At 43.1% G+C, this 15,398-nt stretch overlaps 1 protein-coding gene across 3 annotated transcripts in view; it reads left to right on the top strand.

The window, feature by feature from the left end:
• CDAN1 (codanin 1) overlaps nt 1-15,398 on the top strand; it is a 36,084-nt gene that overhangs the window by 4,071 nt on the left and 16,615 nt on the right. For all 3 annotated transcript variants that reach the window (XR_010990286.1, XR_010990285.1, XM_068162232.1), the window contains exons 3-13: nt 1,043-1,267; nt 4,604-4,797; nt 5,203-5,322; nt 6,143-6,221; nt 6,575-6,695; nt 7,722-7,831; nt 8,556-8,645; nt 9,687-9,762; nt 11,985-12,193; nt 12,944-13,058; nt 14,877-15,020. Coding sequence is in view for 1 of the 3 variants with exons in the window: in XM_068162232.1 (XP_068018333.1) it covers nt 1,043-1,267; nt 4,604-4,797; nt 5,203-5,322; nt 6,143-6,221; nt 6,575-6,695; nt 7,722-7,831; nt 8,556-8,645; nt 9,687-9,762; nt 11,985-12,193; nt 12,944-13,058; nt 14,877-15,020 (1,483 nt within the window). In the remaining 2 variants the exon portion in view is untranslated. The remainder of the gene's footprint in view (nt 1-1,042; nt 1,268-4,603; nt 4,798-5,202; nt 5,323-6,142; nt 6,222-6,574; nt 6,696-7,721; nt 7,832-8,555; nt 8,646-9,686; nt 9,763-11,984; nt 12,194-12,943; nt 13,059-14,876; nt 15,021-15,398) is intronic.

Genomic DNA, 15,398 nt, shown 5'->3' on the forward strand with positions numbered 1-15,398 from the left:
TGATGCCTATGTTCCCTGTGGTTTGCAGCAAGCCCTGGTCTCCCTGGTGACTTTGGCTTAGCTTCTGGGCAGCTGTTTGTGTTGTGGTTGCCTCACTCCTTTTCTCTTTCTCTTGGAGATTTTACTCTTTAAAAAAATCCTCATTACCAAACATAGGGCTTTCATGTCAGCCTGTTTGCTCCATGAATCAGGCACTGGACTCTGAAAGTTGCATTATGTAGTTGGATGTGTAAAATTCCAGCTGAAAATTGCTAAGTCTGTAGGGTGGATCCAGAAGCTGGCTTTAGATAATGCTCTAGATGATGTTTTGGCTAAGGGAGATAAGATGTGTTTCCAGCATAGATTGTAAGTCTCTCATCCTCAGTTGTTCTATGCCCAGCTAAAAGAGCGAGAAAGGCCACAGAGTGTTTGGAAGCCAACACTATAGCAGTTTTGACAACACCATGGCAGTTAATATGTATCAGCCAGAATTTCCTTGATAACTAAAATACTTTAGGTCCCTGTATCTCAATTCCAGAATGTCTCTTACTGCATTACAGAGTCTCTTCCTGAAGGGCAAATCCAGATAGTTTATGCAGAAAGGATGTTTCCCTTAAACCTGTGGTAACTGGGGAGCCTGGACTCTTACTGGTAGACAAAGGCAGCTTGATCATTTTTTGCTAGTGGTTTTTATTCCTCTCATGTTCATATTAGAAACTGCTGGTGAATTAGTTTCTTACTAAAATAAGGCATGTCCTGTCTTCTCAAATTATGAATGATTGGAAGAGTTGTGTGGCACTGTGTTATCTGTTCTGTGGCTTGATGGCTGATAATTAGTTCTGCAACAAGAGGCAGCAGGCTGTTTTTAGCAGTTGCTAACTCCCTAACTGGGAATAAAGTCAGTAACTCCACATAGAGTTTAGAAGTTCAGTGTCCTGACTGCAGATCCATTTATTTTAGCATTAGGTGGTTCTTTGAGAGTTGCATATGTATCTGTCTTGAGACCCAATTGTTTTGTTGTTGTTTAGCTTGGTTTAAGTGGAATCCCTTCTCACTTTTTCAGCAAAAGCAAACCATCAAGGCGAATCAACCCAACCCCTGTAAGTGCTGAGCGCCCCCTCTCAAAACCAAAGATGTGCTTCACTTCTACACCTGTCAGCCAGTCTCCAGCTGCTCAGTTTTCACCCGGGTCAAGTCTTGAGGCCTTTACTTCTGCCCAGGAAGGAAACCTTACATCTGTGATAAGCAACAGCCTTCAAGAGGAGAGGGAAATGCTGAAGAAAGAACGGTACAGTCTGAGCAGGGTGGTTGTTAATGGGTTAGTTGGAATGGGCTGCCCGGGGAGGTGGTAGAGTTGCCGTCATTGGAGGTGTTCAGGAGGAGACTTGGTGGGGTGCTTGGTGCCATGGGTTAGCTGTTTAGGTAGATTGGATTGGTTGATGGGTTGGATGTGATGATCTTGAAGGTCTCTTCCAACCTGGTTTATTCTATGTAATAAACTTGTGTTGATTCTTAATTCTCTTGTATTAAGGTGGTACAAGTATCAGGAGCTAGATGATCCTTAAGGTTCCTTCCAACTCAAACCATTCTATGACTTTATAGTATGAAATGACCAGGAGAATATTCAAGCAAGATATTAGTGATATTAAGCTATAATTTGCCTAAATCCAAGTGTGAGTAGTATCAGACCTGGGTATTTGTTGAAGGAAATAGTATTTCCTTTATTTATAAACGATATGGCAGCATTAATCAAAATATTAATAAGTTTTATGAATAGGAAAATTGCCAAAACATATCGAAAGGTTTGCTGTACAGTTAGAATGTATTTACAATGGGAATTGGGCAACTGCAGCAATTCAAACAATTTTGTGCCAACTGGGAGGAACTAACAGAAAGATAATATCCTGGGAGCGAAATGGTGCTCGACCACAGTGTGGGGGAGACTCAACAAGAACTGGTATGCCAAAGAGGCAGTGAATTAATTATTCACAGCTGGTTGTACCCAGGTAGGGAGTGCTGCTGCTGTGTATTAGAGACTTTGGGGCGCTCATGTGCCAGGCATGGCAGGTTGCCACGTGGTTGTCAATGGCTGGTCTGGCTTCAGCAGACGGCGGGCTGTTAACGACGCTTCTCGTGGCAGGTGCTTGCTTTGTCCTGGGGAAACTGAGTCACAGCAAAATCCTGGTTGCAAGAGGAAGCAGGCTTGGCTCTGACTCCTAAGGTCGTGGCTTTTCTTGTGGCATGTGGGGTGTAGGCTTGTGGCTTTACCCCAGGCTCTGGACCGGGCAACTCAAGGCTATGCAACTCGAGGCAACTTCAAGCCAGACAAGGTCTGAGGAAGTTCAAGTATTCAAGGCTTGAGCAGGGGTTGAGCAAAGCTTGAGCAAGGGACAGGCAATTAGAAATCAGTCTATATATAGATCTTGCCCAAGATTCAATTGGGCCAATAGGGCACTGAAACCAGCACATAGTTACCCAATGAGAAGGGGTTCTGCCAGGCTGCGGCCAGAACACATGCTCTTACCATAGACACAGGGTTGTTTACCAGACATGCACGGTCCTGTCCCTTTTGTTCCTTTCCCTGCATTACCCTGACTTTCTGCAGGAAGGAGGAGGGAGCGTAGGACCATGTCTAGACACATTAGTGTCTGGGTTTGTGCTGGGGCCATTTGGCCCTACCATGACAATATTAATGCAGCTAGCTCATAATTGTCATTTTAGAGGTGTGCTGACTCTGGAACAGTGACCCTCACTTTCTCTTCAGACGTTCAGTCAGTTCTTGCTGCTTTCAAAAGATATTTCTTCATGGGTTTGCACACATGGCCATCTCCTGTACATCTTTCCTTAGACTGCACTGGGAAGGCAAGTGAGTTTGGGCTGGTGTAATTAGGCTGTTTGCAGATTGCAGATTGTGATGGAAGGTGTAGTCTGGCTTGAAAAAAACAATGATTTTGCAAACTCTTCAGAATAACACAAGCTTGCAGTAAGAGAAGGCAGCACATGGTTAGTGTGAGGTTCTGTTTTAAAACTATTGAAAATTGTGTGCTGCGAGACAAGGTGAATTCTGGATTATAGTTTTGTTTCAGTTATTTAGTCACAGGGTAAAATTATCACTGTTAGTCTCTTAGGATTGATACTTCAGGAAAAAAAGCAAATCACAGTAGCAGAGAAACTGTTGCTTGTAACTGCTGACAGAACTGTTGCTGTTCATTTTGTTAATGGGGAGACTCCTCAGGATATGTGGGTGGATATCTTTTACCGCTAAGCCTTGCAGTTCACTTCAGTGGGACCAGAACTGGCTGAAACAGACTCAGTAGTGTCTCATGAGTTGCCATTTCTACCAGACCTGTAACAACTGCTCTGGATTCAATCCTGCTCCTCTGTGCTTCTGTGAAGCACCTATGCCAGTCTGAATTCTACCTGAAATGTCCCATTAATCTGTGTGAACTGAAGTCAGTGAAATAGCAGCATATGGGCTGGATCTTGCCGGTGAGGTGACCTGACCCATCATGCTTGAAATGGGAAGCGCTTGGTGCTCAGAGCTGGGAGCTGCTGTTGTCCTCAGCAGTGGTGAAGTGAGGTATGAAACTAATAGCCCCCAGCCAACTGAGTGGTCACTTTGAGCAAGGGCAAGATGCAAGTCAAGGTGTCTTACCTTGGTGGGTCTACAAAGCGTTTAATAAATAATTCTCTTCTGTCAGTGGGGATTTATATTCATTACAAGGGAGATGTTACTAAATAGCCTTTCTACTCTCATTTTGGGACTAATTTGTTCTTTATTGCAGCAGTTCCACTAGAAATAGGCCAATAGAATTTATTATTTTTGCTGCAATTAAAAGCATTTGTCTTCTTCACAGCCTGCAAAGTGACTTTTGAAAGATTGTGCTTTTAAGACAATGTGGTAAGAGGTCATATGATGTGTCATTGAGATCTTTAACTTACCATGATTTGATATGGTTGTTACTGGCTTTTTTTCTTGCTTCTCATGGGTCTTAAGTATGCCACACTGCTGCTGTGTTCTGGATGACCTCTGTAGGTTTGTTTATTTATTTATTACAATATCTGTGTATCTAGCTGAGTGATTGTTGTTTTAAAATCCAGCAACTAAAGTAGCTCATGCCTTCTGTTGTTTAACTTGCCAGTGTAGGATTTCATCAGTTGTTTCATTGCCTTTCCACTTAGTGAGGCTTTGTTAACCTACAAATTTAGCTGAAGGTATGTGTGTGAACTGTGTTTTCACAGATTTCATGGAGCCTCTAGCTGTCAGAAATTGTACGTGCAAAAGGACTTTTTACCACCTGGTCTCTAAGAGGTTCCACATCCTTGGCCAGTATCAGTTTAGGTGAGCAGCAGTAACATACATAATTTGGTCAAACTGCTGCAGCATTTTAGCTGAGTTGGAATTTGAATGTGATTCTTTTGATTGTTAGCACCAAGGTCCTTTCTCATTAAGGGGAAGATGAGCTACATAACTATAATGCTCAAAGCACCTTTAGACAGTGTGAATGACAAGGGTAGTCACTGCAGGAATTCCTTCATGCTAGGCTCCAGAGAGACTTTCTGGTTGCATGACTGCTGCGTATCATCTTCTGTCACATGATATATTGCTGCTCTTGAATTTCAGATGCAAATTGCTGCACCAGATGCCTTCTCCTGCGGGGATATCTCTTGATCCTGGTACTCCTACTAAGCCTAGCTACTCTCGCAGTGCTAGCCTTTCTGCTGAAAGCCATCTGGTGACCTGTGCAAATCCTACTAAGGTTTCCTGCAAGAAACAGTTGGAGTGTCTGGCACAGCTTTATTCATCATGTATAGCAGGTGAAGACCCAGAAGATGTGAGACTAATCATTCTTTGAGCTAAGAATTTGTGAATGTGTTGACAGGGAGGTAGATGAGAAATGAAAGTTGTGGGACAGTTACAAACAACATCTGGAAAGATAAACTAAGCCAACACAGTTATTAGAATAAATTGCAATCAGGTAAAAATTTAGGGAAGATGAACCTGATGCAGTACTCTGAGATGCAATTGTATGACCCTGTCTGAAACCAGTAACCCTAACATGTTTTTCCTGTAATTCCCATACTGATGTACACTGTGGCTGTGAGTGGGGAGGGAGTTCTATGCTGACTCTGTCACAGAACAGGTATTTATGTTTTTACCTTCATTGATTAAAGCAGGTCGATACTGAAGGGATATTCAGTATCTCATTTCCTTTCTTCCAGAAAACCTGGTACCAAATATTTTCCTGGAGCTCTTTTTCATTCTGCAGCTGTTGACATCCAAAGGCACTTCTACTGCAGAAGATGGAGATAGTGACCTTGAGGACAATGAAAGAAGTAAAGGTGAGCAGTAACTGTTAGTCTTCAGTTCCATAAAACCACCTTATTAGCACTGTGGAACTCGTCTGAGATACTGACAGAAATTGTTCATGTATAGGAAGTGCTTCCTCAACATGATGATAAAGTGGGGGTTCCTTGGTATTGTTTGAATCTGGTTTTCTGCTATTTCTGTCAGATTTGCTAAAGCTCACTTTCAGGGAGAAGAGTATGGTAGTCTCTCCTCCTTTTGTCCTTGCAGCACAAAGGTGCCATTGGCCTGCTATGTGTTTTTAAAATGTAAGGTTGGATTATGGGAGCACAGGATCCTTCTTATACCTGCATCATTGTTGCATTTGGGTTTTGGCAGATTCACACTTCAACTCAATGCAGTTAGTACTTTGATATTGCCATGGATTGACAATAAAAACAAAAGAATGGCTTTAAGATGAGACACACCCCCACTCTAGATGCCCCAATTTGTTTTGCCTGATTCTTAGGGCTGGGGGTAGGAATTGGAAGTCTGCAGCTACAGGAACAGCACCTAATGGCTATTTGCAGTTGGTCTGTGTTTTATCCTGGATCTCCTCATTGTTGGCCAGAGCACTGAGAATCATTTCTTTCCATAAAGCATTAAACAATGCAGTTGTCCTTAGAATAGGAAGGATAGGGGTGAGAGGTTTTGTCTGTTCAGGTGGCAGGGAATAAGAACTTTTGGAAACTGGATACTGGTCTAGGAGACTATTTTTGGATATGGCAGTTTCTACTTACACTGAGAGCTGTTGATATTTCAGCTGGTAAATGGTGCTAGGTGCTGTTGTATCACGTTTCTTTTCTTCCCCCTTAGATGCATCAGGGAGACAGCATTTCCGAAGCGTGCACAACTGTGTTTATTTTGCTGTCCAAGTCTTGGATTATCAGTATGAGTGAGTTGAGGTGTATGTTTTTCATTTCTCTGCTTGTGTCTGCAGATGGGTGTGAGATTAAGCAAGTGTTCTTGGGTTCTAGAGCTTTACAGCTTACAGGCATGGATTTGTTAATTTTCTCTCAAAACATGATCTGGATTTGAATGTCCTCAAGTTCTCCTTGCACTGATCTGTAATGGGAAGGTCATCAGATGGGAGCAATAAAAAAACCAGCCTACAGATGCAGAATTTCATGCTGGGTGCCTGGGGCTTAGAATTTTTACTTGCTGGCCTCATAAAAAATGAGCATAAGCATTTCTTAAGGTCTGATCATGTGTTGTTTATGTCTGTCTGGCTTCTGTCTGTGTTGCCAGAATTATTTCCCATTTAGAGAAGGGACTGCTGAAGCTTTTGGCCGAAAATGAAAGGATTGCATCTTTTTCTCCTGCCTTGCATGAGAGGCTCAGGCAGGCTTATGAAAGCAGTACAGCTAAGGTAAGAACTGGCAGACTTCAACTGACATTGCTTCAAACCTTTGCGGTGTTGCTCTTCTCTCTGTGATGGCTTTGATATTAAATCTCATTCCTTATACTTTGAGTAGCTTGTCATGTCATCTTGGACAGGAGTCTGAAAGCTGCTTTTTTTTCTTGTCAGTGGATGAATGAATTGCTAGGGCTGGTGATTGTTAGCTGCAAATCACCACTGGTTGGCCTTGCTCCAGGCCCTGACCTCAACCAGTGACTTTGACAGGGTCATGTTTTGCTTTGAGATTCTTGCCTAACAAACATCCATTACAGAAGAATGATTGGTGAGATGCAATATCAGAATGTAGTTTGGAGGAAGTGGTTTTCTTTGACAGCCTCAGACACCTTTTAGGCAAATGAAGATTGAGAGGAGACAATGCAGCTTGTGAAAACCAGTTTCCTGATCTAATCATCTGGGTTAGGGAGTTGAAGCTGGAGGGTAGGAATGCCTGCCTTAATGTATTTTGTGTCTTGTTTCATCCATCTTTTAAAAATGGAAATTATTCTTGGCAAAGAAAGTACCATGTACTGGCTGAGATTGATAGCTGAACTTTTTAGCTGTAAAACTGAGCTTTAAAGCTGTAAATAAAGGTCTCTTGTCACTAGAATGCATAGGCTTTTTGAATAGGAAAAAGAGCCACGCAGGAGTTGTTTGCCACTGTCCTGCATTTTCTGGGGCCTTATAGTGGAGTGGCTGTTTGTAGATCTCTCTCCAGTGTATCAGTTCTGGTTGCAATCTATTCTGCAGAGATTTCTTAGAGAGACAAGAGGCTTCTATTCATCATGCTGAGTTATTCTGTCACTGTAGCATAATGTAAGTTGCAAAACTCCTGGTGTTTACTATCACTTAGCAGTTAGGAAATGGCTAGTGGCTGAACAACTGAAGTGTTTCCGTGGTGTCCTCATCATGTCTTTTCACTGTTGTTTTTAGGTCTCAGATTGCTAGATAAATTAGAGGCTTATATTACTCTAATAGCTGCCTTTACGTTTTTAACAGGTGTCTCTCCTCCTGCCATGCTCTGTACAGTCTGTTTCTTTCCAGCCAGAAACTGACAATCGCTCTAACTTTCCCAGTGACAGAGCATTTCACATATTTAAGAAACAAAGGTAAGTTTCTTCTACTGTTACTTTATGGCTCTCAGGCTATAACCTCTCCCTGACTGTGAGCAAAGGATATTAAGAATGTCTCATGTATACTACGTGCTGTAAAAAAAAAAAAACAACAAGATTTTCACTCTTAGAAATAAAATAAAAAAGAGAAAGGAGAAAAAAAAAATTCTTTGTCCAGATTAACTGCAGGAGCTAAATGCTTAATGTCTTTAGAGAAGAACAGCCTTACTTTTCAGGAGTTCTTGAGATTTCTGGTAAATGCCAGTACGGTGTGTCACCCTACTGGCTTGCTTCTGCATGTGAATCTGGTGTGCTCTTACTCTACCTGCCACCTCCCTCCATGCTTGCAGCAACAGGGTGAGGGGAGAATGGCAAGTTGTCTTGGTCCTTTTTTCTCTCCTCATAGGTATTATTTCTTGTGGCTTATTCTTTCCTGCCTCTCAGTCTTCATGTGTCTGGTAATGTGTATTGTGGTCATTCCGTCAGAGCTTGGGCATAACAAGCTTAAGCACTTGCTGTCAAAGACACGGGAAATGGAAACTCACTGAAGTGCCACTAACAGTAATGAGTTTTGCAAAGGTATCTGAATGCTTAGAGGCTTGAGTTGTCTCATGTGAGGTAGATGCTTGCTGGGGAACTTAGGAGCGACTGAATATTTAGTTGATGTCACTTCAAATTGTGAGGAGTGGGAATGAATGCCCTTGAATATCTTGATTCACAGGGATATATTTTATGAACTGCTGCGGGAATGGGAAGATAACCATGAGAAAACTGGCTGGGACTTTGAAAGAGTTCTGGGCAGCAAGATCAGGTAGGATTCTTACACAACTTCAGTCACCACTTTAATGCAGATAAATTACTGGTGCAGCATAGGAGACTCAATATTGTAAGTTCCATGTTCTCTCTAATTGTCTTCTTCACTGATCTGTTGAAGAGCTGTGCTTCTTGGATGATACTGTTGTCCATGTCAACTTGTTTCTATATTTAGAAGTATCAGTTCTTTTCTTAAAGAAACAAGCTGCAAGTGTCAAGGGCTTAATATGATAATTTGTGGTGTAGCTCTTTCCCTGTTCATAATCACAAAAAGAGCCACTCAGAACCAGTATGTCATGGTCTGAATATTGCCGTTGTATACACTTGCTTGTGCATGTCGTGCTTCCACTGCCACACTCCTCTTAAGCATGGAGAGGTGTGTCACATGTTCAGAAGCTCTTAGCTTTTCTGTTTATTTCATGGGGTTCTAGTGTACTGGCACTGAAAACAAGACACCTGTGACTCTCTTCTATGGAAAGAAACTGCTTTAGTCATCTATTGCTTTATCAAAATAGAGTATATCTAAAGAAACTGTTACGGTTTTGAAAGCAGCCATGTGAGTTTCTGTTATGTCTTAACTACCAGCCTACTCAACTTACATGTGACTTTTCATCACAGCAGCAGAACAAGGCTGAGTTTAAATGGAGAAATTTTCCTTCTCTTGGGCTTCTAAAGTACATCTGTTGCTCCTTTCTTACTTGCATGTGTGTGAACTCTCATGTCTCTGCTCTCACAGGGGAGTGGGAGATTAATAAGTTAATTTTCTTTCAAAGCAGCATCATTATTGCAGGAAGAAAGTTGTTTTATCTTTAGAACTGTTTGCTCTGCAGGTGCTCAGAGTTATGTTTTTGTTTCCCTATTCTGCAGATGGGGCTCAATACTTGGGGAACCTGGTTATGAAGTTGTTGCTCTTTTACAGGGACCTTTAGAGATCCCTTTCTAAAAAGCAGTTATTTTACACTTTTGATGTAGTTTGAAGTTAGAACACCTTTTTTGTGGCAGAGATGCAGTCAGCATTTTGTAATGTTTCCCTTCACAGGGCCATGATGGCTCACTTATCTGCAACGTGCAACTACAGCCATTTTGCCAGGCTCTTTCAGAAACAGCTTATTCAGGTAAATTGCTTGGTATTTTTAATTAAGATATGGTGCAAAGCTGATTTGATCCTTCCTTAGCCTGAGGAAACAAACTGTGTCTTGCAAGTTTCTGTGGGATTTGCCTTTTGAAACTTTCTTGAGAGAGCCAAGTTATCAGAATGGGGATTTCATAGTATCAGTCAGGGTTGGAAGGGACCACAAGGATCATCTAGTTCCAACCCCCCTGCCATGGGCAGGGACACCCCACACTAGATCAGGCTGGCCAGAGCCTCCTTAGTTTTCCAGCAATATAAGTCAGTAACTTACTGATCAACTCTGTGTAAGTCAGAGATAAAGACACACTGAGCACATCATGAGCTGTGAGAATTCATTCTTCATATTTGCTTTGACTTTCAGAACTGCTAAGATTTTTAGACAATTGAAGGATGTATTTTGACATGTATCAAATGCAGAGGTTCCCAGTTACCTTCGTTAGGAATAGGAATGTACTACCTGCAGAAAGTCTCTGGTTATTTTGTATAACACTGCAACAGCCTCTTCTTGATACAGTATTGCTGTGCAAGTTTGTAAGGCTTTTCAGCCAGTTTCAAGAATCATATGACTTTGCTGTAATTGAGGAAATGAAGAGGGGAAAAAAGGTTGGAGTGTAGATACTCACTGTACACTCTATAAATGTCTGGCTTATTTTGGTGGGCTCTTTTTGCTTAGCAAAGCCCTGCCTTGAGTATTAGCCCCCACAAACAGCCAGGAGGCTCTGAGCTGCTGGAATGTTGAAAATTCCTCTAGCAGCCAGTTTGAATTGGTGTTAGTGTCCTGTCTGGGGTGTGTGTGTGTGTGTGTGTGTGTTTTCAGGGAGATTGTGGAAAAGAGGTGAGGTGGCTTTTGTTGCATGAACAGGGTTTAATTAGTCCTAGATGCTGTATTTCTCCTTTGCATCTGTGCCTTCTTAATGAAGGCTGCAGAGTTTCACATTGATAACCACACATTTAAACTGATAATTAGGAGTCTCCACTTCGTCCAATGTGTCTGACTAGAAAGTGAGTGTGGAATTTTGAGTATGTTATGACACTGATGCAGAAAAGAACCTAGACTGAGGATTTGTGTCAAGGCTTGACAATTCACAAGTTGGGAAGTGTAACAAGATGATTTTTTGGGAAAGGAGGTTGCTCAGTTTGGAATAAATGGACCTAGTAATAGTTTGCTTGATATACAAAGTTAATTGTTGCTTTTTAGTGTGACCTCTCATTAAAGCTGTCCTGATTTAGATGTGGGAATATGCAGTCATCTTTTTTCTTTACTTGGCATTGCTTAGGTTGCATCTGGAACATTGTGCCTAGTTTTGGGCTCACCAGTACAGGAGGCTAATGGACTTACTAGAATGAGTTCAGCATAGGATCCACATAAAAAAGTGGGCTGGTGCACTTTTCATATGAGGAAAAGCTGAGGGAGCTGAGACTGTTTAGCTTGGAGAAGAGAAGGCTCTAGGCTATCTCAGTGCTGTGTACAAATACCTGATGACTGGTAATGAAGAGGGAGGCAAATTCTCTTCAGTAGTGTTCACTGACAGGATGTGAGGCAACAGACACAAATTGAGAGAAAGGGAATTCCACCTGAAGACAACAATAATAACACTTTATTGTGAGGGTGATCAAACAGTGAAGCAGCTTGCCCCGAGAGGTTGTGAAGTCCCAGTCTGTGGTGATATTCAAAATTCATTTGGATGTGGTCCTGGACAGCCTTGCTATAGATAATGCTGATTGATCAAGAGGCTTGGATTATATGCTCCAAGAGACCCTTCCAACCTGAACAATTTTGCAGTTCTGTGGTTCTTTGAGTCTTGAGTAGTATCTGTGTGTCTGAGGGAGGGGAGCATTTGGGAATGTACAGTGCAGTGTTGTGGTCTGTGGAGGCTGGGTTAAAGATGCTGCTGAGTGGTTCATGAAGACCATGTAACTGATAGGTGTTTTCTCCACACATCTATATGTAGCCTGCTAGGTGTGCTGAATTAGATGTATAGGATCAGAATTCCATCTCAAGATCTCTAGGCTGTTTGTGGCCATGGTGGGTAGCATGTTTTGGCATGAGCAAGTGTTCTGTATGTGGGCCACCTGAAAAGGTCATGGTTGGTTTACTTGGAGAACAGTTCTTGAGGAAAGAAGAATATGTGGGCTGGGAAATTGAGTGAAATGATGTTTTATTAAAAGTTTTCTTTTCTTCACTACTTTTTGTGTCTCCTGAAGATGTGTAAAGGTCCTACTGGTGGTGGTGCGAGCTGGGGAGACACCCCAGACCAGGATGTCCTTAATATGCTGGGTTCTGATAATCTGAACCGTCTGAAGAGGCTGCAGGAAAGATTTGTTGTTCCTCAGAGCATCAGAGGACCTTGTCCACCCCCTTCGTTCCCAGGGTGCCAGCAGTTCTTCAGGGACTTCATCCTCAGTGCGGGAAGGTTAGCTGCCTGTGGCTGCTGTTTCCCTCGTGAAATGTGTGGGCGAGTGGGGAAGACCAGCATGTCGCTCTTACAGCAAGGAGCTGCAGAGAGAGCTTGGGGAATGGTGTGACCTAGGCAGAGTGTATAAGAAATGTTTTTAAGCCTCACGATACCACGCTTACTGTTCTTGCCCAGCTCACATGGTGAACATCTAAATCAAGCAGGTTCTCTGTGGAGCATGGAATGTGTGTGTGTGTGTTACGTTAGGTTAGGCTACATGGTAATAATTTTCCTTCTATAAAACCATAATATCTTCTCACAGGCCATCAGCATTTCCCAGTGCCAAGCTGTGCAGTGTTGCCTAGCAAGGGCACTGGACTGGCCATGAGTTTCTTGTGTGGTGGTCCATGAAGCTAAGGAGTTGCAGGATGAACCAGGTTCATGGTTTTGTTTTTTCCAAGTCCACAGCATGGAAGAGTGGTGATCTACGCAAGATATGAATCTTAAGTTCAGTTATTTTACAGCTTCCTGCTTCAACAGATCTGTATCATTATCTTTGTGCTGGGACTTGCTAGTGTCTGTTTGAAAAAGAAGGGGTCAGCCAGTGCCAGTCTTGTCCCTCGCTTTCTTGTCTGTCAGTCTGTTACACTGGATGTCTGCTGATGCTTGATACAACTCATGAAACAAGCTTGAAATTTCGCAGTGTGTTAGTGGAATATTTACTGCTGTTTTCAGCCCAGTCTGACTCATCATCATGTTTTGCTGAAGTTACCAGTTCAATCAGCACCTGATGGATAGTCTGTGCCTGAAGATACTTGAATTGAATGGTCTTTCTCTGGTGGAGCATGAGCACAGTGATGGAGATGCTGATATGGATGAACAGGTAAGGTTTGGGGTTTTTTGTGCAAGCACATCTGTCAGGAATTTCCCCTAACTCTCCCAGTATCCTGAGAATGACTGGCTTGATAGTGAGTTTCCTGGAGTTTACACTGCTGTATTTGCAGGACAAGAGCTTCTTCATTTGGTTTTGTCATTACTCTGCAACTTGGTTATGGACATCAGAACCCCTTGACATTTACTTGTGTGCTTCAGGGCACTTCGTGGAACTGTGCCATAAAGAGATGATGCAGACTAGTTTGAAATATGAGAGCCTCTTTGTAGGTTGTTAGTACCCTGTATTAGACCCATGAGGTAACCAGGTTGAGTTGTTGCACTCAGTTGCAATAGTCCCCTGGTACTTTTCCATGTAGTAAGATTTCAGTTTGAATGGGTTTGTAGTCATGCCTATTCATACCGGTTCAGACATTTCTTCACTTCCCTCTGCCTATCAGAGGTGTCACAGCTTACAGTGTGTTAGCAAACTAGCAGCCAGAGGTTCATGAAGACTTGCAGAGCAGTGATGGGATAAAGGAAGCACCTGATCCCTTTCCCAGGGATCAGTTCTGGGCCCCATCCTCTTTAATATCTTCATTGATGATCTGCATTAGGGGATTGAGACAGTCATCAGCAAATTTGCAGATGAGACCAAGTTGGGGGCAGGTGTTGGTCTGTTAGAGGGTAGAAGGGCTCTGCAGAGGGAACTTGACAGGCTGGACAGATGGGCAGAGTCCAACATTTAACAAATCCAAGTGCCGGGTGCTGCACTTTGGCCACAGCAACCCCATGCAGAGCTACAGGCTGGGGTCAGTGGCTGGAGAGCTGCTAAACAGAAAGGGACCTGGGGGTGCTGATTGACAACTGCCTGAACATGAGCCAGCAGTGAGCTCAAGTGGCCAAGAAGGTCAGTGGCATCCTGGCATGCATCAAGAATAGTGTAGCCAGCAGGAGCAGGGAAGTCATTGTGCCCCTGTACTCAGCACTGGTTAGGCCACACCTTGAGTACTGTGTCCAGTTCTGGGCCCCTCAGTTTAAGAAGGACATTGAGACTCTTGAATGTGTCCAGAGAAGGGCAACAAGGCTGAGGAGAGGCCTTGAGCACAAGCCCTATGAGGAGAGGCTGAGGGAGCTGGGATTGTTTAGCCTGGAGAAGAGGAGGCTCAGGGGAGACCTCATTGCTCTCTACAGCTACCTGAAGGGAGGTTGTAGCCAGGAAGGGGTTGGTCTCTTCTCCCAGGCAAGCAGCACCAGAACAAGAGGACACAGTCTCAAGCTGTGCCAGGGGAAGTTTAAGTTTGAGGTGAGGAGAAAATTCTTCACTGTGACAGTTGTTAGCCATTGGAATGGGCTGCCTGGGGAGGTGGTGGAGTCACCATCCCTGGAGGTGTTCAAGAGGGGATTGGACGTGGCACTTGGTGCCATGGTCTAGTCATGAGGTCTGTGGTGACAGGTTGGACTTGATGATCTTTGAGGTCTCTTCCAACCTTGGTGATTCTGTGATGTGAGATCAGCTATCTGCTCTCTGAGTGACTCCAAAGTTGCTAATATGAAGGTTTAATTTGAGCAGCTGCTTATTTTAGAAAGCTCTTGAATTTGCATTTTCTTGCTGTAAGTGAAGCAGTAGAGGCTGAAGCAGTTTTAAATGCTTGCTGAACCTGTATTTTGGAAACTCGATTAAAAATTGCATGGTTTTGGAAACTTCCCTTGGTGAGAAGCAGCAATGAAGCTATGTGTCCCTTTAACATAAAGGGAGTAGAAGTCAGTGCATGCAGGAGCTTTGCCAGTTTAGGGCAGCATTACCTCAGCTTGGATTTTTTTGTTTCAGGATGAAAAGAAGCGTTTCACTGTGGTCCTGTTAAGCCTACGACTCCTTGCCAAGTTCCTGGGGTTTCTTGTTTTCTTGCCATATCGCACTGTGGAGCAACCAACCAGAGACTTGCAAGACTCTGCAGTAGCACTAAGGAACCAAGTAAGAGACCAAACTCTTCTTCTAAGACATTTAACGTGGCCTTTTGCTTGCCAGGCAGGTTTTCTGATCCAAGGAGGGGGTTGTGCATAGTTACACCCTTTCAAAGTGAGCCAGTGGTTCCTGGGATGATGATGCACAGTTCTGTGCCTCTAATGCATATTCTGGGTTTGGCAACTAAGGAAGGAAGTGCTAGAAAAAGGCAGCAGTTGCACTGCTGCTGAGGTCTTTTTAGCCTTCCACTATTTCTGCATATCTGGGGCTGTCATTCCAGAATGCTGACCTAGCTAAGACTTGTATTTGTAGTGTAAAATCCACAGGTACAAAGCTAGGAGTGTTTTTGTTAGTTCTGCAGCCATCTCCTTCAGTGTTGAATGTGAG

The sequence above is a fragment of the Melanerpes formicivorus genome, unplaced genomic scaffold (genome assembly GCF_026170545.1).
Source record: "Melanerpes formicivorus ecotype bairdi unplaced genomic scaffold, bMelFor1.0.p_v2 SCAF_62, whole genome shotgun sequence".
Taxonomy (NCBI): domain Eukaryota; kingdom Metazoa; phylum Chordata; class Aves; order Piciformes; family Picidae; genus Melanerpes; species Melanerpes formicivorus.